Source organism: Eubalaena glacialis, chromosome 17, assembly GCF_028564815.1.
Source record: "Eubalaena glacialis isolate mEubGla1 chromosome 17, mEubGla1.1.hap2.+ XY, whole genome shotgun sequence".
NCBI lineage: Eukaryota > Metazoa > Chordata > Mammalia > Artiodactyla > Balaenidae > Eubalaena > Eubalaena glacialis.
In genome coordinates, this window is record NC_083732.1 from 52,117,223 (window position 1) to 52,145,170 (window position 27,948).

General features: G+C 42.6%; 1 protein-coding gene across 2 annotated transcripts in view; it reads left to right on the forward strand.

Annotated features, from left to right (window-relative positions):
• The window catches only part of VPS13B (vacuolar protein sorting 13 homolog B), an 802,016-nt gene that overhangs the window by 758,785 nt on the left and 15,283 nt on the right, over positions 1-27,948 (forward strand). For both annotated transcript variants that reach the window (XM_061172062.1, XM_061172061.1), the window contains exons 53-57: positions 670-797; positions 996-1,195; positions 15,910-16,028; positions 21,200-22,005; positions 26,119-26,295. In XM_061172062.1, the coding sequence (XP_061028045.1) occupies positions 670-797; positions 996-1,195; positions 15,910-16,028; positions 21,200-22,005; positions 26,119-26,295 (1,430 nt within the window). The remainder of the gene's footprint in view (positions 1-669; positions 798-995; positions 1,196-15,909; positions 16,029-21,199; positions 22,006-26,118; positions 26,296-27,948) is intronic.

Here is a 27,948-nt window from a genome sequence, read left to right on the forward strand (position 1 = left end):
GTCCTTCTAGAAGCACATCAACTCCTCCTTTGCCAAAATTTACCAGCACTTTTGAGGAGGAAGTCACCCCATCTGAAGAGATTAAGGCACATATGCACAGAGGAAAAAAGAGCGGCAGGAAAAGCTAGCACAAGGACATCTGTAATTCTCTCCGAGTGGTAGGAGTTATGGGGGTTTTATTTTATTTATATTTTTAACTTAATTTTTTTTTTAATTTTTATTTTATATTGGAGTATAGTTGATTAACAATGTTGTGTTAGTTTCAAGTGTACAGCAAAGTGATTCAGTTATACATATTCTTTTTCAAATTCTTTTCCCATTTAGGTTGTTACGGGATTGAGCAGAGTTCCCTGTGCTATACAGTAGGTCTTTGTTGGTTATCTGTTTTAAGTATAGTAGTGTGTATATGATTTTTCACATTTTTTTGAATATTTTATGATAAAAATGTTTACTACTGTCAGAAAAACTTAGTAAACCTATCATTAGTGTTTGGCAGGTAATAGATGAGTGGATGACCATCCATTCTCTGGAAAACATTTCTTCTGATGTATAAGAGAGAAGGTGTTATAGAGGTTCTGAATATTGCAAATCCAAATAAACATGTATCAGGAGAGAAAGCATGCATTTTTTTCTAAACCATTTCTATCCTTTGATCTGATTCTGTTCTAGGGCTATAGCACTGACATATCAAGAGCACTTTGGAGTGACTTATTTAACCCTCTCAGAAGACCCTAGTCCTCGAATCATTTTCCACAACAGATGTCCAGTAACAGTACTTATAAAGGAAAATACTAAAGGTATATGTTATAGTATTGAATTTAAATAATACAAAACCTGTATTCTTTCTGGAGGTTTTTGACTTCGTAGTTACCTGTGATCCTTAAATAAAAGTGAGCTTCTTTGAGAAGTTTCTCTTGCCCCATTACGTTTAATATCCCCAAGTCTTTTTCTTCAAGGCCTAAGTCTGCATATGCCTTTCTTTTTTTCAATTTTAGATATTCCAAAGTGTGAGGTTTATTGCAGAAGAATTCCTCCTGAGTGCTCAATTCATCATGAGCTGTATCATCAGTTTTCCAGTTATCCAGACTGCAGGACCAGAGACTTACTCCCCAGCCTCCTTTTGAGAGTAGAATTGCTGGAGGAAATGACGAGTGAGTGGAGCGACGCCGTCGACATCAACAACCAGGGAACACAGGTCAGTGAGCCGCGAGGGTTCCTGCCAAAGCCCAAAGAAACAGTCCCTTTTCTAAGGTTCTGGTAATTGCCTGTTTCTAAACATAGTTTTCTAAATGCTGAATGTCTTGTCTCTGTGTGAGGGCACATGTGTATCCACTTTCACATCTTCAATGGGCTATAAATTCTCAAACACAAGTATGTATCTCAAAGCGTACTTTGCAACTGTTTATGAGAGGGGAGCACCAGTTAAGCAAGCCCATCCTGGGTCTAAATCCAGGTCCAAAAAGGAAATAAAATTGTTAATCTTCTTTATATGGAAGGTAATCTAACTGACCAGATCTTAGGACAATCATATTGTCAACCCTAGATTAATCACCTCTTTTGAAAATTTGCTAAGTGTAAAATATACATATTAATCCTAGTAGTACGTGAAACTTTGCAAATATAAGCACAGTTTTAAAAACCTGAACAGATCAGATGTCCTGATTTGTCTCTGTCTCACTCTGGATGTTAGTGATAATATTTTTGTTGAAAATGGCACAGGAACCTAGCATTTCCTTTCTGCTCTACTTAAAATTTGCCATTTTTCAGTACAATCCAGTGGCATTAAATGCATTCACAATGTTGTAAAACCATAACCGCTATCTATTTCCAGAAATGTTTCATCATCCTGAACAGATACTCTAAACCCATAACTCCCCATTCTCCCCTCTCCCCAACTCCTGGTAACCTCTATTGTACTTTCTGTCTCTGAATCTCCAGGCATCTCATGTAAGTGGCATCATACAACATTTGTCCTTTTGTGTCTGGCTTATTTCACTTAGCATAATGTTTTCAAGGTTCATGCATGTTGTAGCATGTGTCAGAACTTCATCCCTTTTTATGGCTGAATAATATTGTGCTGAACTTTTTAAAAGTCCTTTCACATATATTAGTCCATTTGATCTTCACAACAAGCTTATGAAGTAGGTCCTATTGTAATGGTTACAAAACACATATTAAAGTTATAAATGTACTTACAGTGATAACAACGGTTATCATTTAATAAGTGCTTACTGTATGCTAGGCATTGTGCTAAGCACTTTGCATTCATTCTTACTTAACCTTTGCAGCAGCCATACAAGATAGGGACTGTCACCTCCACGTTACAGAAGTGAAAACTGAGATCTCCAGAAGGAACATGGCCGAATTCCCATGTGTTACAAGGGATGGGACTGGGATTTTATCCAGACCTGGCTGACTCCATAGCATGTGCTATGAATGCTACTTCCTGACCTGGAATTCCTTAACTGCCCTCTTCCCCAGTCCTGCTGGCACATTCTTTCTCATCTCTCAAGAGATTCTCTCCCTACACCCCCATGAAGTCTCCTGCCCACCCCCCTGGGACCCTCTACATACTCATACAACATTTGTAACATTTAATTGCATTCACTTCTGTAAATGATTTCCTACCAAGTCAAGATTCCTGGCAGTCAGACACCCGCCTTATTCATCCACAGCCTACAGCAGAATGCCTGCCAACACAATGAGATCTGAATACATATCAAATGAATAAATGAATGACTGAATGAATGAAAGAGAAGATGAGGTTACCAAGAGAGGTCTTATAAAGGAGGAGAAGAGGGTCCCAGGCCTAACCTTGGGAACCTCCAACATGTGAGTGTCACGCAGCAACAGACTGAGAAGGAGCAGGAGAGCGGCCGGAGGAGAAGCGGGCAGCGCAGAAGCAGGAAGGCCCTGAAAGAGAACGTTTGCAGGGTGGAAGATGGTGGGAAGAGGGCAAGCAAGGTATCCATTGGAAGTTACAGGTTCAGAGGGAGTGGAAGTGAGGGAGTGCAAGGACGGGTGAGAAGTGTTCTTGCAAGAAGCGTGGCCATGAAGCAGATGAGATCAGTGGGGAGGAAGCCCTTTGTATGCTGCAGGAAAGGAGTCAGTCGAGGAGACATGAAAACAGGAGCGAGGAATTGCCAGAGAGACAAGTCCAAAGCACGGGGAGTGTAATTCTACTTGAACAGAAGGGCCACGCCCTCTTCTCTGATGGCAGAAAAGAGTTGGGGATGGGCACAGGTGTAGGTAGAGATCTCAGGAGGGATGGGCTGGGAAATGGAGTGAAGTGATACCCACTGGCCTTAAGTTTATTATGAAGTGTGGAATGAAACATCTGCTGAGAGACAGAGGGAAAGGGGTGGGGGCCTGGGGAGAGTGTAGCTGTGGAAACAGGTGAAGGACATGGCCAGGGACAGGTGCAAGAGGGGCCCCGCTCACCTGGGAGACCTGCATTTGTGGTGCCCCAAACTACTGAGGGGTGTGATCTCCATCCGCAGTGCTCATGTGATGAACAGTGAAAATCTGCCGGGTCTGTGCAGCCTCAGAAGACGGTCCCCGTCTCAGTAATTTACCAAATAAGTATCACCAGCTTCTCAAGGGTCCCTGAACTCCCCTGCATCGGTTTGAAGATGTTTGAAACCTTGCTTATACATGTCTAGGGAATTCTTTACAATAGGCATTCTGCCTGCCAAACCTTATTTTGGGGATTCCTGTTCACTCTAAATTTCCTCAAACCTTTGTAGTCAGGGACACTTCAAAGCTGAGAGGAGGTACTGTTTCCAACACCCTTATCATCCCTGGTCCAAGGACCCAGCAAAGTCTCATGTTCCCATTTATCTTTGAGGAGCTGTGTGCCATATGTCCCGCAGACCACGGTTTACTTCCTATTCTGGAGGAAGATTTGTTTCAGGCCCTCGCTGACATCTCCTCAGTAACACACCAGGGCATATAAATCACTGGGGAGCTTGGGGAGCTGCGTCCTCTGATGAAAGGAAACAGCCCTTCTGTAGGAGGGAGCTTGTCTTCCAGGAGCTTTTCCTCAGCCCTGGATCACAGGCACGTGATGTGAATTTCAAAGCTGACCTAAAAAAAGCAGAATTAAAACACCATAAAATCTCCATTATGCCCCAAGGAAGAAAACTCCTTTAGCTTTTGTCAGTCATAGAGATGCCCCTGCCTTGGTCATGTAAATAAGACCGTGTCATGTTGTTTAATTTTGACGTGGAATATGAGAAGGAATATGCAGACAGTAACTTTATGGTTACACAAAGAAGTATTCTTTGGATCAAGAGTTAACTAGAAGACCTGAGAGCGTGTCGGCCACAGAATTCTGATTGGGGTGGGTTTTCTGGGGCTGTGTCTCTGGCTCACACCTGGTTAGAAGACATCTCAGCCAGAGGCCCCGCGGTGGCAGCTGGTGCTCTTATCCCTAATGACAGTGGGTGGGAGCCTGACTTCAGGGAGGAAAAATCTTTAGATTCTCAATAAGTAAGAAAGCATGAAAAATAAGCTTATGTTGATCATTTTAAGTCATAATTTTGATCCTATCAGGGAAATACTTTAGAATCCTGTCACAGTGTATGGGATTTCAATTGCTGACAGTTCAAAACCTTATTCTCGTCAAAGTTAGGCAAACTTCTTTGGAAAAATTGAAAACAAAAAAAGGTACACAGAAAACATAGTAGTTACCTTTTTACTAATATAGACATTGAGAAACATTGCTTCAATCATTCAATCCACAGGACTTCTTGAGATTAAATATGCGCCAGACATTATAACCTGGTGCTGGGACTACATAAAATACAGTGAACAAAAATGGAACACAGCCCTTTCCCTCAAGGAGATCATGAGTGGAGGAGATAGATGATAAGCAAGTAATCCCATGGGTCGTTGTGCTGTTGTGAACTCTGGTAACAGCTCTGCAGGAGAGGCGGGTACTGGTGTGCTGTTATACGGCAGACTAATTTGAGAGGCCAAGGAGTGTGTCAATGGGTAAGAGACCTGGCATCTATGCCTTAAAGGAGGAACAGGCATTAAGTAGACGAGAGAATGGGAGATTTTTCTTGGCAGAAAGAACAATGTGTTCAAAGCTTTGGTGCTCAGAGAGGGAGCATTGGCCTTTCCGGGATCTAAATGCCAGTGTGGCCCTAGTGCCAGATGAAGGAAAAGGGGGTAAGAGAGGGGAGGCTAGTGAGGCAATTCAAGGCCAAACCTGGCAAGATGCTGTAGCTCCAATCACGGATTTGGGTTTTTATCTTAAAAGCCACGGGAAGTGATTGAATTGTTTATGAAAAGCAATTTCTGAGCCAAAGAAGAACGAGCAGTTTGAACCCCAAAAGGCAGATTAAAATGATCTCTTTGCAGGTAAATTCTCTTCTACAAAGATCCAGTAAATTCTCATGATCTTTGACTCTTTTTTTTTTTTTTTTTTTAATTTATTTTATTTTTGGCTGTGTTGGGTCCTCGTTGCTGCGCGCGGGCTTTCTCTAGTTGCGGCGAGCGGGGGCTACTCTTCGTTGCGGTGTGCGGGCTTCTCATTGTGGTGGCTTCTCTTGTTGCAGAGCACGAACTCTAGGCGCATGGGCTTCAGTAGTTGTGGCACACGGGCTCAGTAGTTGTGGCTCACGGGCTGTAGAGCGCAGGCTCAGTAGTTGTGGCACACGGGCTTAGTTGCTCCTCGGCATGTGGGATCTTCCCAGACCAGGGCTCGAACCCGTGACCCCTGCATTGGCAGGCGGATTCTTAACCACTGCACCACCAGGGAAGTTTAGTGGGGTCAGCATCATTGCTGTTTTCTTCTCCTATAAGCTCTGTACCATTTACAAAGTGCTTTCACATCCAGTCTCTGTTCTTTCATTCATTTATTCAACCAACTTTTATTGAGGACCTATCAAGGGCCAAACCCTTTGCCCTGAATAATGTATAATTCCCACCTTCAAGGTACCTGCATAGCTAAATAAATGCAGTCAAGTGTAGTAAGCCCTAAGATAGAGGCTTTGATCACTGCAAAAACTCTAAGATAGTCGGGGCAGTAATTTTGATGTTTATGTTACTGATGAGAGGATTGAGGCTTAAAAAGTAATCCACTAGGTGGTTTATAATTAAGCAGCATCAGGCTGAAACCTGGGTCTGCTCACTTGTGGCCCAGTCTCGTTTTTCCTATACCAAGCTAAAAGCACTGTCTGTCCTTTGGAGTCCTGCCCTGGCTACAAACATTTCCACCTGAAAGTCGATGAAAGCACAGGTTAGAAGACGTTTTCTAATTTCCCCTTTTACCTAGAGCAAGAGTCCCTTCCATGACATCCCACCCTAGAAGACTCCCAGTGTCATAGTCATGGCTTATTCCAGCAGTGACTATGAGAAAGTTTCTGCTTATATCAAGCTGAAAACTATCCCTCTGTAGGATCCATTCATCCATCCTTGTTTAACCTGCTGAGGCATCACAGAGGGTTTACTTCCCCTTTAATAGAGCAACACTACAATCATTTGAAGGCAGATTCAGCATCTTCTCTAACTGTTCCCTTATCCAGGCCAAAGGTTTCTGGTTCCTTGAATCATTCCTTCAGCAAGTGTGATTTACAGACCCATCACCACAGTTACCCTAGCCTGAACACACTAGTGTGTTATGTTCCCTTTTAAAAATCTGGCAGCCAGAATTACACATACTATTCCAAATGTGGTCTAACCAGCTATTGCCTCCCTATGCTTCCATTAATAAATTAGAAGATTGAGTTAGCTTTTTATTAACGAGTTCAGACTGTTTGTTATTATTGAACTCGTGGTCAGCCACATCCCCCAGGTCTTTATCATATGACTTGCTGTACAGTTGACTTTTTTAACCCAATGACCGGACTTAACATTTACCCCCGGTAAATTAAATCTTGTTGCCATTGGCCTAATCCACTTGTTGAAATCACTTTTAAAAAAATTGTGATGCTGTCATCCAACATATTTAAGTATCCCTAGTAGCTTTATGTCATCTATAGATGTGGTGAGCATGCATTCTACATGTTCATCCAAGTCATTAATAAATATGTTGAACAGGACAAGTCCAAGGTCAACATGCTGCAGTGAATCACCAGACACTTCCCTAATGCATGGGTTCAATCAGCCACTAACACACCAAACTGTACTGTCATCTAGCCCACATTTCTTAAATAAGAAAATGTGTCTAAAAGCACTTTTAAACTATACTGTATAAGATATTTCTTATCTTGCTTGCAAGAATATCGTGAGACACTTTGGTAAATGCCTTGATGAGCCAGAACTCAAATGTGTAATCCGTCCATTTGGTGCAGATCAGACAGGGGTAACCCTGAGCACTAATGCTTAAAGAGCATGTAGTCATTTTCAGAGATATCATTAGCATCCATCCCAAAATGTTTACATAGAGAAGCAGTTGTCGATCCAAGTGAGAATCTGCCTTATAAAATGTGTAGTGCAGATGTTTTGGCTTCTTGCTTACTTCAGTCGCCTCCCTCACCCCCCCATATCAGGGCCAGAAGAGATATCAGCAAGTTGACACCCAATTGTAACATCTGCCAAGTATCTTGGTTGAGAGTCTCCTATGTGTTTACAGTTTGTTCTGGTTGAGTCACCATTGCTTCCCAAGATACTCAGGAGTAGGGATTTCCCTAAAATATTTTTCAGTAAGTATACAGAAGGAAGAATTACACCCAGAATATCTGTTATTTTCTTCTCATCCTTATCCAGTCGTTCCTACCTTAGAAATTTTCCCCCCTTCTTTTCCTCTCTGGGAGATCTAATTCATCTCCGAGCTTCAGCTACCATCTGTGTCACCCAGTCACTCCCAGGTACCTGTCTCAGGCCCCCACATCCCTCCCGAGCTCCAGCTCTGTGTTTCTGGCCACCCACCAGACATCTCTGCCTGAAAGACCTGCAGTCACCTCAAACCAGCGTCATCATCTGAAACCAAAGGGATCATTTTCCATCCCCCAAGCCAGCTTCTCCTAGAGTCTCTGCTTCAGTTAATATCACCACCATTTTTCCAGTATAAAAACCTTAAATAATATTGATATAAAGTTGTATTGAATGCCTGCTTTATGTCAAGCACTTTACACAAACATTGTCATTAGTCTGCATTGCATCTCTTACAGGTAGAAGGCACCTGAAGCTCAGAGAGGTTAACTTGCACAGGGCAAGTGGACCTGGGATGCAATCCCAGGACTGTCTAGCTTCCAAGCCTGTCTTTTTCTGCAGCATCCCAGTACCTTCCTTTCCCTCTCTTCCCCTATTCTTCCAGTAAGTCACGAAGTTCTGGCAGAAATTCCGCAGAAGTGTCTCTGTATCTGCCCCTTCTCTATGTGACCAGGGTCTACTTCAGGCCTTTTATTCATCATCTCTCTCCCAGATTTTAACAATAGCCCCTTAAAGGGTCTCTCTGTTGTCAGCCTTCCTACCCACAAATCTGTCTCCACAGCTACCACCAGAGTGATTACTAAAACACAGAGTCCAGTGCAGAAAAGCCTCTTCATTAGACTGCTTAAGACAAACCACTACCTGCAACCAAGCAGGCTACATCTTACTGCCTTATTCCCTCTGCAGGTTAGCGTTCAATCCTGTAGCATATGGGGAAATCTCTTCTTCCCTTCAAAGTCTAAATCTTGAAGTCTTCCATACTATGATTTTCCTTCCTAAGATATTCTTTTACAAACTATTTGATCTGGGGATAGAAGTATATTTTATATTTTTTCCTTCCCAAAATAGAGGGTGAAATGTTTTACAGATTTTTGCCAAAAGTCAGCAGAACAAATGCAAAGCCTGATTACCATATCTTCAGATCAATTTGTGGAGGCTGAGACATCCCACAATCTGTCATAGACAAGCTGGAGACCCAGGAAAGCCATGGTGTAAATTCCAGTCCAAGGGCAGGAGAAGATGAAATGAAATGTTCCAGCTCAAACAGTGAGGCAGGAAAAAAGGGGCAAATTCTTTCTTCCTCCACATTTTGTTCTATTCAGGCCCTCAGTGGATTGGATGATGCTCACCCACACTGGGGAGGGCAGTCTGCTGACTCCACTGATTCAAATGCTAATCTCCTCTGGAAACGCTCTCACCAACACATCCAGAAATCATGTTTTAATCTGGGCACCCGATGGCCAGAGTCAAGTTGACACAAAATTAACTATCAGAAAGGAAGTGCAAATGTGAGGTGGGAGCAAAATGAATCAGGTAAAAGAAAGAGAATTGAAGAGGGATGAAGTCCAGCAAGTGTACTATGATGGGAATTGAGCCCAGTTATGGAGAGAATTAGTACAAATTGGAGGAGGGGGTGGCTTAAGGACTTTTAATAACAGGGATACCCGTTACGTAACTGAGCTGCGGTGCTGGGATGCTTTGTAACTGCCTCTTGATTATCCCTGGATTATTCCATATAGTCTATCAGGATAAAAAAGAGAGAAAGAATGGGAGAGAAAGGAAGAGAGATAGACTTCCAAGAATACTTTCAGTTATTTCCTAGGCGTCTCCTTGTAACTTAATTACTCAGTAAAATTAAACTGGTGTAATTTTTTAAAATATTGTTTGTTGGATAAAAATATAGTAAATAATCATTTTAATAAAGATAACTGAATATATAGAAAAGCACAAGTTACGTTACACTGTTCCTTATTTGTAATTGTAGTAAAAGATAATGTACTAACTGGGAGGCAGGACCTAGGCCTCAGTGGTTTTCTTATAGCCACAATGTGTAAGAGAAAGTCTTACTGATCTAAGTGCTCTAACACAGACACAAATGACAGAACACGGAGTGTTCCCCAAATGTTTTGTGGTTAAAGCAGCAAGTCTCTTACTGTATGTTGCCTATAGCCTTCCACACACATACCCATACTACCAACGTGAAGTGAAGAAAGTAAAAAATAACGAAATGACAGCATCGATCAGAACTGACTAGCTTATTCTGCAATAATAAACAACTCAAAAAAAAAAAAAGAAAGAAAAATCCCCTTGGCTTTTTATAAAAATATCAGTCTCTTAATTCATTCTTCCCCTCCCCACCCCAGAGCAGCTCTCCTCCCCAAGATTCTAACCAGCCAACACATCCCACTGGAATTCAGTACTTCTGAGTGATGCCCTCTTAGCCTGGATGTGGCTCCTTTTCATCTGGAGATGTATGAACTCATCGGTTCCCCTCTCCCCGCCAAAACACAGGGCAGGATAATGGTAATAACTCCTCCAAACTGGAAAGAGGGAGAATGAGACACATACACAGCCTCTCACCCATAACAATTCTGAAATTTTTCTGAGCACATGTTGCGTGGGGTTTTATACCTTGGAAACAAGGAATAGTCTTCAAGCCCTGTCTCTGCTCATGGAAGAGCTCTTTTACCATTGTTCTTCCGGTCCCTGGATCTACCCTCAGATATCCTCCTTGGCCAACATCTGAAGTTGTATTGAGTCTCGAATAATCAATCACAGACTCTTTTAGTCTAGGTTCATGAGTTTATTAGGCAGTAGTAATTTCTCAGAAACTCACTAGACTGCTTATCTGTTTGATTCCAGAGAACTCCATGTGCTAATAACCACATCCTTGGTCCTTTTAAAGACATATTTCTGTACTATCTTGCTTCCTTACCTCTCTTTGGATTTAGGAGAGCTTCTGTGGCAAAGTTAAACTATTCATCTAAAATTTTTTTCTGAGTCACTTTAACAATTAAGAAGTTTTAACAGTGAGTTCTGATGGCTATACATAGCCCTAAGTCTGAGTATTAATCTGCCTTCATGTTCAAAGATTAAGTTTTATCTCTTACTGTTTGGGGTTAAAAGCATTACTGACTTTGCAAAGCCCTGAATTTCTGGAATCTCTTTATTCTCTTGAATTTCTATTTGCAAACTGGCCAGTTCTTTCCTGAGCTCATCGCTTCTTCATAGTGAAACACATTGCCAGACACAGCCAGCAGCAGCCAACACTCACTACTTATGTTTTGTCTTCAAACCTCATCTTCTAGAGCTACAAATCTATTAGGTTTATAATCTACCTCCCAAGTAATCTCAGACAAGTTTTACTAAGTGTCTTGCCACTTTGTAACATGAATTCCCATTCTTGTAGCTTTCAATATCAATTTCTACTGCCTACCATTAAGCCAAGGACTCAGATTTTAGGTTTTTGCTGGAACCCTATTTCTATTACCAATATCTCTATCCATTAGTATCGGCTACATTATGCTGCCTATCACGGTTCTGTTTACTTCTTGCTCATGCTACATCCCAGGGTTTGTCATCAGGGGCTCTGTTCTACATGGTCACTCAGGGACCCAGGTTGACAGAAGCCCCATCATCTTCTGTCTGGCTCATTGTAGCAAACCACCCGCAAACCTAGAGGCTTGCAACAACGGTGATTCAGAGGGTTTGGTTGGGTGATTTTTCTGCGTGAGCCTGGGATCACTCATGCAGCTGCATTCAGGTAGAGGGTTGACTACGGATGAGTTCAGCTGGGAAGTCTGGGCAGCTCTCTTACCACGTGGTCTTTCCTCCATAGGGAGGCTAAACCAGGCTGTCTCACATGGTTGGCAAGAGGGCAAACCCCCAAAAGCAAGCTTTATCATGCTTCTTCTTGAAGAAAATGGACACAAAACTGTTGCCCTCATGAACTTATACAGAGACCATGATGGTTAACACCCTGAGAGGGAGAAACATTTTATACATCTCTGCCTTGGAACTTGTAGCTCTTATCTCATTATTTGTGTACTTGGCTCTTTCACCACCCAAGCTGGGAGCAACTTGAGGGCATGATTTCTTCTCAGTGCCTACTGCAGTGAGGAGCTCCTTGTAGGCTCACCTTAAATGTCCAATAATTGATTGAATGATTAAATGATCAAACCATTAGACCAAAACAAGAATTTATTTTAATTTCTGGGGGACCTGGCACTAATTCCTCTGGCACTTGGGTTCCCAACTCTCTAATCCCTAGAGCTCACATTGTACAAAATGCTTGGTGTTGCAGGTTATTTCTCTACATGTGAAAGGAGACAAGAGTAGGCTACAAGAATTCAAGTCTGCGTTTCTTCCGTTCTAGTGATGAGTAAAAGGGACACCCAGCACTATTTCTCTCCAGGGTCCAGGTTTTTGGCTGGAAGACGTACCTTAAAGGTTTAGGTTAATTTGCTTACTTTCAGAGTTCCCTGGGCAGTTAACAGAAACCATCAGCTTGCCTTATCCTTACTATCTTAGGAAGTACATGTATCCTCACTTCAAAGCGCCTGCCGATTGCTTTGAGAATGAGCAGAACAATAAGTATTTTCCTCTTCTGACCCCCTCCTTCCCTCCTTTGAGGGGTAGTAGTTCTGGTTTCTAACACTCTCTGCTAAAACCCTGGGGTATGCCCTGAAGTTATGGACAGTCCTTGAGAAGAAGGAATATACATAGGAGCACAGGACCTTTAAAAGGTTTGTGTCAAACGAATAATCCCATGTCTGTAAGCCTGGAAGAAAGCAGTTGACTTACTTTACATATCATACAAAATAATAGCTTTTATAAATGTGACTGTCTCTCAAAGAATATCTGTTTGTTTTAGATTCGTGAGCTGAGCCCTTTTTTAGGTTGGCTGCATTCCACATTTTATCATAGTCAAGTTCAGTTTTTATCTTGGAACAAAAAAGGGCAAATTCAGGATACAGAGTCTTTTGAAACAGATATTTTTGCAAAACAGTCCATTTGGGAAATATATCCATAGAGAATACAAACTGACTCCACTCCTGCCCTCAAGAAGTTGCGAATCTAGTGATTGAGTCTATGATATAAACCAGTGACTGTAATACAAGCAATAAGATTTGTGATCAAACAGAAGTATGGTTAAAGTGTTTTAGGGATGTAGGAGTAGGTATCAATCTGAGGAAAGGAATGGAAAAATTAGAGAATACCTTCCTGGAATAAGGTGTCCTTACCCTATATGTGCAAAGATGCATAGAATTTGGAAAGGATTTGCATGGGGGGACAGCGCGTTGTCCGCACAGAGGGTGCTGAGGGGCATTCAGGGACCTAACTAAGCTAGAGCAGTGGCCATAGGATGAAAAAGAAGGCTAGGGCAGGAGTCGGCAGAGCAGGAGATGAAAGTAGGAAGGAGGCAGAGGTGACCTCCAGGTGCCCTGGATGCTGAGGACGCTCAGGATTTCTGAAGGAGGAGCCGTTGTACAAGAGAAAGCCCAGTAACCTTGAAGTCACTTCCAAGGGTGAGAATCACAGACTCCTGTGGTTCTGTGTACACTCTTTCTGGTACCTCTTCATTTGGTCAAAATTAGAGCACATTCATTACATGCCAGGCAGACACCTAGCTTTGTTCCTTCATCCAGAAATTTTCAGTCTTTCTTCTTTTATTTGCGGTTCTAACAATAATAAAGGGCCCAGACTTGGACTGAATTGATATTGCAAATCATCAGCATCAACATCCCCAAACACAAGGAGGTTCTTGCCCTTACCCTCAGGTAATGCTGGCAGTGAACATGATGTTCTCGGAGTCGTTTTTCAGATAGTTCTGATTTCAAATATTTATCCATTTAAGCAACGTTGGTATTTAATTCTGAAAGGACATTGTTCTGCTGGCCTGGCACCGGGCTTCTGAGATAGAACTTTTTTGCAGGGGGGGGATAGAACTTTTTTTTAAGTCTTAGTCCACCTTCTCATGGAAGAAAAATTAATTTTTACTCCAAGCAAATCAAGTTATCTGACCTTCTTGTTACAAGTTATGTGAGGGACCTTGAGGGAACTATAGCATGTCTTGTTGGTGGGTTTTCAGGTATGTTTTCTTGTCCCCAGCGTAAAAGGGCATCATTATGGTAGTAAGTCAAAACTCAAGAGCCTGAAAGGTTTTTGCACATTGCATTTCAATTCCTGTGTTTTAGGGGTTTTTTTTCCCACAGAGATTCATACGCACACATAAAGCTGGCCCATGGCTGGGCTCCAGCCCATACAGAGTTATTTGTCAATTCCGGAGAAGCAGAGAATGAAGACACTCATGCCCTGTCATCCATCTTTTTTTTTTTTTTCTATGAACCTTACAGCTGGATATTGAAAAATCTGGATTTGATTCTTTTTTTATTCATTTCAAGTCAGCTGAATAGCCTCTACACATGGATATAAAGAAATATAACCAGGAAGTGTTTGTGGTATTAAATCAGAACTTAAGACATTTGAAGCCTCTAAGAGTTTTATAGTGTCTGGCCTTACATTTAGGTCTTTCATCCATTTTGAGTTTATTTTTGTGTATGGTGTTAGGGAGTGTTCTAATTTCATTCTTTTACATGTAGCTGTCCAGTTTTCCCAGCACCACTTATTGAAGAGGCTGTCTTTTCTCCATTGTATATTCTTGCCTCCGTTGTCATAGATTAGGTGACCATAGGTGCGTGGGTTTATCTCTGGGCTTTCTATCCTGTTCCATTGATCTATATTTCTGTTTTTGTGCCAGTACCATACTGACTTGATTACTGTAGATTTGTAGTATAGTCTGAAGCCAGGGAGCCTGATTCCTCCAGCTCCGTTTTTCTTTCTCAAGATTGCTTTGGCTATTCGGGGTCTTTTGTGTTTCCATACAAATTGTAAAATTTTTTGTTCTGGTTCTGTGAAAAAATGCCATTGGTAATTTGATAGGGATTGCATAAACATAGGCAGAACACTCTTTGACATAAATCGCAGCAAGATCTTTTTTGACCCACCTCCTAGAGTAATGAAAATTAAAACAAAAATAAGCAAATGGGACCTAATGAAACTTAAAAGCTTTTGCACAGCAAAGGAAACCATAAACAAGATGAAAAGACAACCCTCAGAATGGGAGAAAATATTTGCAAACAAAGCAACTGGCAAAGGATTAATCTCCAAAATATACAAACAGCTTGTGCAGCTCAATATCAAAAAAACAAACAACCCAATCAAAAAATGGGCAGAAAACCTAAATAGACTTCTCCAAAGAGGACATACAGATGGCCAAGAAGCACATGAAAAGATGTGCAACATCACTAATTATTAGAGAAATGCAAATCAAAACTACAATGAGGTGTCACCTCACACCAGTCAAAATGACCATCATCAAAAAATATACAAACAGTAAATGCTGGAGAGGGTGTGGAGAAAAGGGAACCCTCTTGCACTGTTGGTGGGAATGTAGATTGATACAACCACTGTGGTGAACAGTATGGAGGTTCCTTAAGAAACTAAAACTAGAACTACCAAATGACCCAGCAATCCCACTACTGGGCATATACCCAGAGAAAACCATAATTTAAAAAAACACATGCACCCCAGTGTTCATTGCAGCACTATTTACAGTAGCCAGGACGTGGAAGCAACCTAAATGTCCATCAACAGAGGAATGGATAAAGAAGATGTGGTACATATATACAATGGAATATTACTCGGCCATAAAAAGGAACAAAACTGGGTCATTTGTAGAGACGTGGCTGGATCTAGAGACTGTCATACAGAGTGAAGTAAGTCAGAAAGAGAAAAACAAATATCGTATATTAACGCATATATGTGGAATCTAGAAAAATGGTATAAATGATCTTATTGGCAAAGCAGAAACAGAGACACAGACAGAAAACAAATGTATGGACACCATGGGGGGAAAGAGGGGGGTGGGATGAATTGGGAGATGGGGATTGACATATGTATACTATTGATACTATGTATAAAATGGATAACTAATGAGAACGTACTATATATAGCACAGGGAACTCTAGTCAATGCTCTGAGGTGACTTAAATGGGAAGGAAATCCAAAAAAGAGGGGATATATGTATACATATAGCTGATTCACTTTGCCGTACAGTAGAAACTAACACAACGTTGTAAAGCAACTATAATAAAAATTTAAAAAAAAAAAAAAAAGGACAATTGAAGCCATTTCAATAGTGTTTCTTATTGCTTTTCAATCTGATTTTGAGTATTCTTTTTGCAGGTTGTGTTCCTGACTGGCTTTGGCTGTGTGTATGTGGACACTGTCCATCAGTGTGGCACAGTCTTCATCACTGTGGCCCCAGAAGGAAAAGCTGGACCTATTTTAACTAATACCAACAGGTAGGCTTAATTAGTATCCCAGTATCAGCAGGGTATGTTTCCCGTTATAAAGTTGTAAACCTACTATTTGCCATTCTTTGTCATCCAAATATATACATTAAAGCTTTTGGTTAATTATTGTATAATCCATAAGGGTATGGTTATTAGCATTAAATTACACCCATAATAAGAAGCAATATATCATCTTCCATGGGTTCCCCTTCCAGTTCTTCTGTGGTGAGTTTAACAAGCTGATTTACAAACTAAGACATGCATCTTAGAATTATACATTATCATTAGCATGAAATGCAAATTAATACTTCTCTATCCACACAACCACCTAGTAATTAGTAATTAGACTTAGCTACAGCAAAAATAAAGTCACCTCTAAGAGCCACATTTTCCCCCGTTCGACCTGAGTGTTGCCATCAGGTTTTACAAATACGAACCAGAGTTATTATCCTTAATTTAAAGGAACTCACATAATTCAGTAGGAATAATATGAAGATAGTCCCTCCTTCCAAAAATTAAACAAGGGCAAAAGACACCAACAGAAAATTCTAGGAAGAGGAAACACAAGTAATCAAAGAAATGCAAATTTAAATAGGCTATTACTTACTGAATTAACAATGATGTTCCATCGTATACAGTCCTAGTAAAAGTGTAAATTGTTACTATTTTCTGGAAAGCACTTTAGCAACATGTATCAAGAGCTTTAAAATCCCTCTGGCTTGGAAATTCCACTTTTAACAGTTTTAAGAGCTTGAGAGTTAAAGCAATAATTAGAGAAGTAGGCAAAGGTATGCAGAGAGATTTTATCACATTGCTAATTATAATGGCAAAATATTCAGAGTACAAACCCCATCAGCAGGGGAATAGATGATACATGAATGTACCATAAATGGTATATCCACAGAAAAAAGACTTATAGGATTTTAGTGGAATAGAAAAATACATATGATGACTCTTAAATAAAGCAAACAGAATATAAAATTGAACATATAAATATCCTAGTTATGTGCACATACAAGTACATATATGCACACACATTCTCACACATACACAAAGAAAACATTCCTAGAAATAACACTGAAAAGAAAAGAATCAAAATTGTTAATAGATGTGCGGTTATAAGTGATTATTTAATAATTTTCTGTATTTTAATTTTCCACAAGAAGAATGTACTTTATAATCAGAAAAATTTTAATTTTTTAAATTTTTATTTAAAATATGAAATAGTAATATCAACTTTTATACATTTGTTTAAGCTCCTTTTTTTAAATTTCCTTGCTTTTCATATATGGTTAAGAACTCATTAATTTGGACCTTGCCAAATTATCATTAATTTGAATTTATAATATTTCAAACAGGTTGGGTAGACTATTTCCTTTGCCCAGAAGTGTTTGTAAAAAAAAATTAATAGTGTAACAAAACCGGAGACTAAATTTTGACTTGCATAACCCAAAATTTCAAGCCCACACGACAATTTCAGGAACGTTTTATCTAGGGCATTAGTAGGGCATTGTTATGACAGTAGCAACAATCCATACATTCAGTGGTAGAAATAGGAAAGGAACAAGTATTTGCTTCTATTTCCTTAATTCATTTGTTCAGCAAATATTTTTCAAGTGCTTACTGGATGCCGGTGCTATTGTAGGGATGAGGATACACCAGTGACCAAAAAGCCCAAAATCCCTGCTTCCGAGGAGATCACATTCTCATAGGTGGGGAAAGGGAGGACAGAGAATAAACAAAATAAAAAAGGAAATTTTATGGTTCAGTAGAAAGTTGGGAGTTCTGCAGGGATAAAAACAGAGCCTGGGAAGGACTAGTAGTACCTGGGCACAGGGACAGAGAGAGTGTAGTTTTGTAAAACTGGTGTAGGTAAGCCTCACCAAGAAGTTGACATCTGAGCAACTTGAAAGCAGCGAGGGCGTTAGTAATGTGGTCATCTGGGGTGAGCTTTCCAGACAAAGGGCACAGCCAGTTCAAAGGTCGGAAGCAGTGTGCCTGGCGTATTGGAGGAGCAGGGAACAGGCCAGTGCAGGCCAAGTGTAGAGTGTGAAAAGGAAGGCACTAGTGCCTGGGGTCAGGGAGGGAAGGGCTAGAAGGAGGGGACACGTCGTGTAGGGCTTCGTTTTACTTCTGAGTGAAACCAGGAAGTCATTGGAGCTTTTTGAGCAGAGAAGTTACGTGATGTGACCTAAATTTTTAGAAGACCATTGGCAGCTTTATTTTTTTAAGTTTATTGAAGTGTAGTTGATTTACAGTGTTACAGTGTTACAATGTTAATTTCTTCTGTACAGCAAAGTGACTCAGTTATACACATATATATTCTTTTTCATAGTCTTTTGCATTATGGTTTGTCACAGAATATTGAATATAGTTCCCTGCGCTTTTGCAGTAGACTATAGAGAAGCACAGGAGGAAGCAGGGAGACTGGTCAGGAGACTATTACAGTTATTCACACTAGAGGTGGTGATGGCTTAGGCTACACTGTCAGGGGAAGTGGTAAGAAATGGTCAGATTTGGGATGTATTTTAAGGAAAAGCCAATGGGATTTCCCTGGCACATTGGATAAGGGTTGAAAATAGAGGCATCCATGAATTTGGAATACCACACAGAAATGCATCAGAAACTAACTAAATTCCCAGCTGGGCAGCATTGGCCTTCTTTTTTAAAAATTCTGCAATGAAAAGTAAACAAATGAGACCTAATCAAACTTATGGGCTTTTGCACAAAAAAGGAAACCATAAACAAAACGGAATGGGAGAAAATATTTGCAAACGATGCGACCAACAAGGGCTTAATTTCCAGAACATACAAACAGCTCATACAGCTCAATATCAAAAAAATAAAGAACCCAATCAAAGAATGGGCAGAGGACTTGAATGGACATTTCTCCAAAGAAGACATACAGATGGCCAACGGGCACCTGAAGAGATACTCGACATTGCTAATTATTGGATAAATGCAAATCAAAACTACAGGATATCCAGTCAGAACAGCCATCATCAAAAAGTCTACAAACAATAAATGCTGGAGAGGGTGTGGAGAAAGGGGAACCCTCTTGCACTGTTGGTGGGAGTGTGGATTGGTGCGGCCACTGTGGAGAACAGTATGGAGGTTCCTTAATAAACTAAACACAGAGCTACCATGTGATCCAGCAATCCCACTCCTGGACATGTATCCAGAGAAAACTCTAATTCGAAAAGATACATGCACCCCAATGTTCATAGCAGCAGTATTTACAATAGCCAAGACATGGAAGCACCCTAAATGTCCATTGACCGATAATGGTTAAAGAAGATGTGGTACATATATACAATGGAATACTACTCAGCCATGAAAAAGAATGAAATAATGCCATTTGCAGCAATATGAGTGGACCTAGATATTATCATACTGAGTGAAGTAAGTCAGAGAAAGACAAATATTATATGCTATCTCTTCTATGTGGAATCTAAAAAATGATATAAATGTACTTATTTACAAAACAAAACCAGACTCACAGACACAGAAAAGAAACTTACAGTTACCAAAGGGGAAAGGTGAGGGAGAGGGATAAATTGGGAGATTGGGATTCACATATATACATATTTAAAATCAATAACTAATAAGGACCTACTGTATAGCACAGGGAACTATATTCAATATCTTGTAATAATCTATAATGGAAAAGAATCTGAAAAAGGATATATATGTGTGTGTGTGTATAACTGAATTACTTTGCTGTACCCCAGAAACTATCACAACATTGTAAATCAACTATACTTTAATTAAAAAAAAAAAACTGAAAAAAAAAAAAAAAAAAAAAAAAAGAAAATAGAGGCATCAAGGAGGACTCCAAAATTTTTGGTCTGAGCCCCTGGTAGGATGTGGTTGTCATGAACTAAGATGAGAACGACTGTATGTGGGATTGGGGGTGAGATCAAGAGTTTGACTACAGACATGACCGCTTGAGATGTCTTTTGAGATGTGTAAGTCACTACTATGTGGATGGGCAGTTAGAAATACAAGATCAGAGTTCACAGGGAGTTCTAGGCCGAATATGTGACTTTGGAAGTCATCAGTATATAGATGCACGTCAAATCATAGGCCTGGATGAAGATCTCCAAGGGGAGTGAGTGGAGATGGGAAGAGAAGAGGACCAAGGGCTCAACCTTGGGCACCTTAACTTTAAGAGGAGGGTGTCCCATAGGTGCTGAGTGACCAGACGTACAAGAGCTGAGAGCAGACATGCAAAGAAAGTTTTTCCAGAAGGAGGAAGGTATCGACCCTGTCAAATGCCATTGTAGAGTGAATGCGTCACAAACTAAATGCCCATCATTTGATTTAGCCACATGGAAGTCCCTTGGGGGCCTTGACGAGACTTGCTTTGGTAGACTAGTGGGGACAAAGGCCTGCCTGGAGCACGGTTAAGAGAAAATGGAAAGTGAGGAATAGCAGACAAGGTGTATATGCTTTGGAGTTTTTATGTAAAGAGGATCAGGAAAATGAGTGATAGCTAGAGGGGGAGGTAGAGTTGCTAGAGGGGGAGATAGAGTTATGAGAGGGATTTTTTAAGACAAGAGAAGTAAGAGCATGTTTATAAGCTGCTAGTAGTGAAGAAAAAACGATACAGGAAAGGGGTGAATTTCTGGAAAGATGACCTTGACGGGAGTGAGAGCCCAGTGGTTTAGCGCACGTCAGAGGGGCTCGCGATGGGCAGCTCAGCTCTAAACGTGGCGGGGGGAGCAGAGCACATGGCCTGACACGCTGGTAGCTGGGCTGTTGTGGTGTGGGCTCGTGGTGAGTTTTCTTCTGCTTGCTGTACTTTTCCAGCGTAAGGCATCTTGGTTATTTTATTATGACTTTCTGCTTTGTGATGATCATCACAGAGAATTAGTGCACAAAGAACTAGAGGGATTTGAGAATAAAAAATCTGGTGTTGATAAGGGATACAGCAACACGACAAGAACTTGTAATAGTCCCTTTGGGAACATTTCCCAATACTGTTAGAGTATGACCGGCTCTGTCCAGACACAATGTACTGAAAGTTGAGTTCTTATTTGTTTCTTACGAGAATCTGATGGGATGTCAGGAGGTGTTTAATAAGGCACTATCATTAAAAACTAAGACATTAAGGAAGAAAGGGAGGGAGGAAAAGAAAAGCAGGGGAGACTCATTGTTCTTTTCCCTTTCTCCCGTAGAACTCTGGAGAAGATTGTGACATTTAAAATGTTCATCACTCAGTTGAGCCTGGCGGTGTTTGATGACCTCACCCACCACAGAGTATCGTCTGAGCTCCTGAGACTCACACTGGACAGCGTTTTTCTCCAAATAGCCCCGGTGGCTGGTCACGTCCCTGGGGAAGAGACGGCCACCGCCCTCTTTCACCTTTACTGTGTGGAGGTCTGCTGTAGGGACCTGCAGTTGGACAACCAGCTATATGACAAGTCCAATTTCCACTTCGCTGTCTTGGTCTGCCAGGGGGAGAAAACAGAATCTTTTCAGTGTTCCAAGATGCAGAGTCTCCTTACGTCCAACAAAGATTTGGAAGAATACAAGAAAAACTGTTTCATCAAACTCTGCCTCACCTTAACTGATGGCAAGAGCTTCTTATTTGATATTAACGAGTTCAGTTTTGAACTGAAACCTGCCCGCTTATATGTGGAAGATACATTTGTCTACTACATCAAAACTTTGTTTGAGACCTACCTTCCTAGCAGCAACCCGGCCGGTCGCCCCGCGGCCTTTGCAGGTGGGAAACAGGTGTTGCCCCTGCAGGTCAGGCAGCACGCCAGGGCCCTGGTGCATCCTGTGAAGTTACGGAAGCTGGTGATACAGCCGGTGAATCTCCTCGTCAGCATCCACGCTTCCCTCAAGCTGTACATAGCCTCCGACCACACCCCGCTCTCCTTCTCAGTGTTTGAAAGAGGCCCCATCTTCACCACGGCCAGGCAGCTCGTCCACGCCCTGGCCATGCACTATGCCGCGGGGGCTCTCTTCAGAGCAGGTGAGGACACAGCCAAGGGGCCACGATGAGCCGGAGCCTGAGCAGAAAGGAAAGGCTTTGGGGTGGGCTTACTGACTTCAAGACATAGGGAAGCAGCTTGGTGGGAGGTGAAGAGCACAGCCTTTGCAGTTAGACAGTAATGGATTTGAATCCAGACTCTGCCACTGCCGGCTGTGAGGCCTTGGGCAAGTTATTGAACCTCCCATGTCTCAGTTTCCTCATCCATAAAATGGGTTTTAAGATTTTTGACAGGAAAAAGTGAAAGTATGTAAAGTACCCTGAATTTTGGTTGGCACTTGATGAACACTCAGGCAATAGTAGCTGTTATATTTGCTGTTATATAACAGAATTTTAATCCCATTTAGCAAACGCTTTTTCAGCTCCTTGCAGGCACAAGGCTCTATGTTAGGGCACTAGTGCGGCCAGAAAAACCAGCCCAGGCCCTCAGGTCCTGGGCCTAAAAGAAATCCAGTTCTGGGTTGTTAGCTTTCTTCATTACAGTCCATGAATAGCTCCAGGTGAGAAATTCAGAGGATTTGTGTGCTCGTCAGAGGCATAAAGAGCCTTCTACCTACCCAGCGCAGCCCTGCCTGTCTAGACAGATGGCAAAGAGAAGGCTGTAGGCATCTCATCCTCTCCACAGGCCTGAGCCCGGGGCGGGAGGAGTCCGCAGGGGGTGCTTTGAACATGTGTACAAAATGTTGTATGGGGAGCGCTGTGCACTGAAGGTTGCTTTGGAGACCAAGTTGTCTCCTGATACCCTATGGTGACTGGCTTCGGAACACGCCTTCTTGACCTAAATTCACTCTAAAGTGGTTTCAGTCTGATAATCTGGCTCCTCGCGTTCCCATACATTCAAGCACCTGACACCAAACAACCAGAGTGGGTCTTGCAGCCCCTTCTGGTAAAGAGCATGGAGGTCTTCCTTTCTGAAAGTAACAAACAAGAGACCTTGGTAATGTTGTACTTGGTGGGTGCATTCCCATATAAGGTAACATTGTAGCAGTGACTGACCCATGTAGTTGCCCTACTGGTAAGATTACATTTTCTCCATAAAGGAATTCATAGAGTTAGAGCGCTACCCAGAACTCTCAACTGAAAAGGGCAAGATCAGGGGAGGGCCCTGCCCGGGAACTGTTGTTTTGATAGCTTGTACAACAATGAAGAAAATATTTCCCTCTTGCTAGGATATTATTTAAAAACAAGCAGCTACGATTTCAAATTTAATAGACGGGTATATTAAAAACCTACTCTTTCAGGCAGTTTTTGTTTTTAACCTGAGAAGCATGCCTGTAGGTTACTGAGCTCTGCTCTGGAGCCTGGGAAGGAATAAGCTTCCCGTCCGTCTGGTCGTCACATTAGGCTGAGGTGTGGGGAGCACCCATCAGAGTAATGAGCTGGCAGAGAAACTCCAACTGTGACCACCAAGGAACCACGTCCCTGCAGCCTATGTGCTAAAAATGATCTCTCTTTGTTTTGTTTTTCATGAGCTTTCACAAGAACATTCTGTTTGGATTTTTTGTAATCCACCTAAAAGTTCTCTAAGCTGTTGTCCCAATCTCATTATATGCTGAGACAAGAAATTCTGAAATAGAGGGCCAAGTTTTTAGGCCTGCTGGGAATTCTGTCACTAAAGGCCTGCAGACAATCTGAAGATTATCTGGAGGAAAGCAGTGATTTTTGAAAGAGTTGGAAATGGGAAGATGGTAGGAGGTTACCCCTGGGTAGAAGCATCTTAAAGAGAATGTACTGGCATTCTAGTAGAGGAAAGGAAAGGGCTGGCCTGGGAGTGGGCAAGTTGCCTCTGCATCTCACATGGGTCAGCATTCACCCACTGGACTTGATTAAAAGGTTCCTCATTGGGATGACTGAAATACCCTGACCTCATTTCTAGGGAGGTACTTGTAGAGGTTTTAACAGTAAAGTAGTTAGAAATGAGTAATAACTGACCCTATTTGAAGAAAAGAATGTGGGCTCTGTAATTTCCTGGGGTCCCCCTCTACCTCCAAGGCTCAGTTTGATGGGAAGCCAGACAGGCACTTGTTTTCAACAAAAGTCTGGAAACAAGTAAAAAAAAGATACATGTGCTTTTGGAGGGAAATAATTAAAGAAGGAATGCCCTCAGATGCTTTAGTCCTTTTCTGGCCATCTCAGATGCCACTGAAAAGTAGCACTGGTCCACACATAGCCTTCCCATCAGCAGTGAACCTAACCCAGGAGAGTCTCCCTCACCGTCCTGTAGCCGGGGTGAGGGCTAGAAGGTGAGGCTGGGTGCTTTCCACACACCCTGTGCCCCGCTGCCCTGGCCTGAATGGGCCCATTGTAGAGTGAGTGGTCTTTGCTTGGCAGTAGCTACGCACCTTTCTTTATCTCTATATGGAACTTTAGGAGAGAAGGGGAATTAAGATGTTTCTAGTCCAGTCTTCTGCCTCCAGGCGAACCTTACAACTATGTCAAGCTAAAGGAAATTTGTTGTTTCTTCACCTCCAGAGAAGGCCCTCCAAGGGAGACTATTCCACAGCCTTCCACGGTACCCTGCCTACTCAGCGCAGCCTGGGCTCCCAGGAAGAGGGAGGGTGGGCTCTGGAACCAGCTAAACCCGGCTTGGAACCCTCGCACGTGTCTAAACGGCGGGGAGACTGTGAACTGACTCAACCTCTGAGCCGCAGTTTCCTCCTTCTCCTGCCTGCCCTTGAGATGGTGGAGACGGGGTAACACCGTGTCGGTGTAGGCTCTGTCCCCTGCACCTGGAACAGTCCCTGAACCCAGGGAGAGGCTCGGTCCTTGGCTAATCTGAATTTACACGGAGGCAGGTGCTAGGACTTGAAGAGTTGCTGTGAGAATTGAGGGAGTTGAATGCCTGGCGCCCATAGGCACTTCCATTTATAATCTGCATCTTCTGGAAGTTATTCCCTCTTTTAACCTAAACCCTAGTGTTGTCTTCTAATGTTCCAGAGAAGAGAGGTGGGCTCAAAATTTAAGAACGTTCCTCTCTACAGGGGCTGGGCCTGGAAACCCTTCAGGGCTCTGGCTTGGCTCTTGCACCCACACCTTCCCTACCCTCTGGGACTGATGACTTGACTGGGGGTCTCTGTCACAGGCCTGGCCTCCAAAACCCTGCTGGGGGGGCAGGATCGGCTCCCACACGGGTCCTGTCCCCGCGGCCTCCCCGTTAAAGCGCTCGCCGCCCTGGGCTGGAGAGGCCATGGTGTCCCCGGGGAGAGCTGTCTGTTCGGCATCCTCCTTTCTTGAGCCCCCGGCCCTTGCCTGCACCTCCCGTCCTCCGGGCGAGAGCCCCGAGCCCCCCACCCGGGGAGGAAGGCGAAGGGGAGCCGCTCCAGCCTCCACACCACAGCCCCGTTCCCACGGGGCCGAGCGCTCGGCAGTCGGGCCGCCGCTGAGCGGGCCGGCTCCTGGCGAGCCCCAGCTCAAGTAGGAAACCAGATCCAAAGCTCCCCTCCTGGGACATTCGCGGGGAACACGCCCCTCTCGCTAACCTAATCAGCATGTCCCTGTCACTAGAGTTTACACAACTGAAGCTGGGCTTGAAGGGGAAACATTTCTCTGGCTCCAGCTCCACTCCAAAGGGAAGCGCTCAGCTTGGTAGGATTGGGAAAGATTAAAAATAACTGCTCCATCCTTGTCAGAACTGTGCATCCCCTTTGCAACACCCCATTTAGCATCTGGCCTCCTCCCCTGACCAGGCATCTCCTCCTCATCCTGGTGCCTCTGCTGCCCAAGGAGGTTTTAAGGATAACTTCCCAGCCTGTGAACACCTGCAGCCCCAGGGACTGCCTTTCCTCGGGGGCGGGAGCATCGTCCCCTGCACACGGGTCACTTTTAGCAGGAATACGGGAGGCTCGGGCAGGGAAGTCATATTAAAGCTATTTGTGAGGCCGCCAAAAGGATCACTTTGATTTATAAAGTATGAAAGTTTGCCATTTATGAATTCACAGTGAATGAGTTATTTCCCATATTTTGCTCCAAAGGAGCTTATTACATTCTCCATTCTAGTGTGAAAAATGAATTGCAGGGAAAATGGGTCACTTGTCCCATATGTTGAAAGTGCTGTGTTTAAGATTTCAGTAACCCCTTCCCTTTGGTCCCTCACAGGCTGGGTGGTTGGATCCCTGGAAATCCTTGGCAGCCCGGCAAGTTTGGTGCGAAGCATCGGGAATGGGATCGCCGACTTCTTCAGGCTTCCGTACGAGGGGCTGACCCGAGGCCCGGGAGCCTTTGTGAGTGGAGTTTCCAGAGGGACGACATCATTTGTGAAGCACATTTCCAAAGGTAGCTATTCGGGTTCCTTGTAATGAGGCCTTATTTTCATTCCTTCCCTCTCTTATTTTTTATTTTTAAAGAACGTGTTAAAAGTTTTCAGTGAATTAAGTTTGCCTCTAACTTTGTTTGGCTTGTTAGCTGGCAGTGAAGTGTTGGATTTGTAACAAAGCTCATATATAATGTCTTATATTTTAAACAGATCACTGCTTGCCTGTAGTGTGTGAAAATGTTTCAGAAACTTCAGAATTTGAAACCTCCCAATGGGAAAACAAGGATTGGCTCAACTGTTATTCCATGTGATAAATACAGAAATATTAAAGGTGTTCAAGACTTCTGCTAAACATCAGAAATCCTACACTGTGTTGCCTCATCATATTTTTTTAAATGTAGATACAGTTGTCATAACTTTTGTAAGGCTATGGATACATTTTGACGTGGAAGCCGATTGGGAGGTGAAAGAGCCAGCTTTTCCCTAGCACGCCACGTAAACAGTGCCACCTTGTGGCCCAGACGGGTCATCAGGCGCAGAAGCCAAACTGCCGCCCACAAGAAGGAGAGCGTGCTTTCCTTTCATCCGTGTGTTTGTTTGCCCATATTTTGGTCAGGTTGGCAGTGACTCGGGAACTAACAAGGGCCATCTGAGTCCCCGTTTCTTCTCAGCAGGAGGCAGGGGAAACAGGGCAAAGGCCTCCTTCCCCATAAAAGGCTTTTTACTGTCAACAGTACTGCAACTCTGTTATGAGTGGGCAGGTTACAGAAGTCTCTAGAAGGCCTCAAACAAGACTTGAGCTCGAAATATGAGAACCCATGATCCATAGAGGGGGACTGGCAAGAGAACAGCAAGAGCAATAAACCAAATTCCATGGACAATCACGGGACCACTCCCTCGGGGCCCCGGTCATCCGGGAGGCCTGTGAGCCAAGCTGCAGGAACTCACAGATGAGTCACTGGTGGATTTCTCACTCTTGACACTTGAATCTTTGTGGTTCTGTTGTTTTTATTTTAAAATAAGACAACCAACACTTGCTAAATTGCACTCCGGCAGTAATTTTAGCATAGTGACTCACAATGTTTTTTACACTTGTTCTCTCCTTCTCTTAGGAAAATCTGTTTGGTTTGTCTGTGTGTGTGTACGTGGATTTTTTCTTTTCAGATGACTGGTTAAGATGCAGCTGCAAAAACAACATCTTCCATTTCTTCTGAAAACTAGACATCCAATAACAGATGAACTAATTCATTAGCTTCAGGATATGTCCGTTGATGTCTTTCAGTTTTGCTCACTGGGGTCTATGCAGACTTGCTAGAGGGGATTATGACTGTCTTGAGCAAGATGCAGAAATAGCCTTTCTTGGGAAAACCAGACAGAATCGTGGCTTTCACATGCTTTACTCCCTTTGTTGTCCTCACTGTTTTTCAGCTAACACCCTGAATATCAAAATCACACATATTCTCTGTGGCATAATAATTATTTCCTGACTGTCAAATGATAAAAGTAGAAACATTCCTTTACAATCTGTTTAAAATTCAGCAACATAACCTTACCCTTTCAAATCAGAGCAGGCAAATTGCAACCTTCAAAACTGGGCCTCAGTGAGGACTTCAAAACTAACTATTTTAGCCAAGCCCTAACAGTCAAATGAAAGTGCATGATAGCCTCCTATG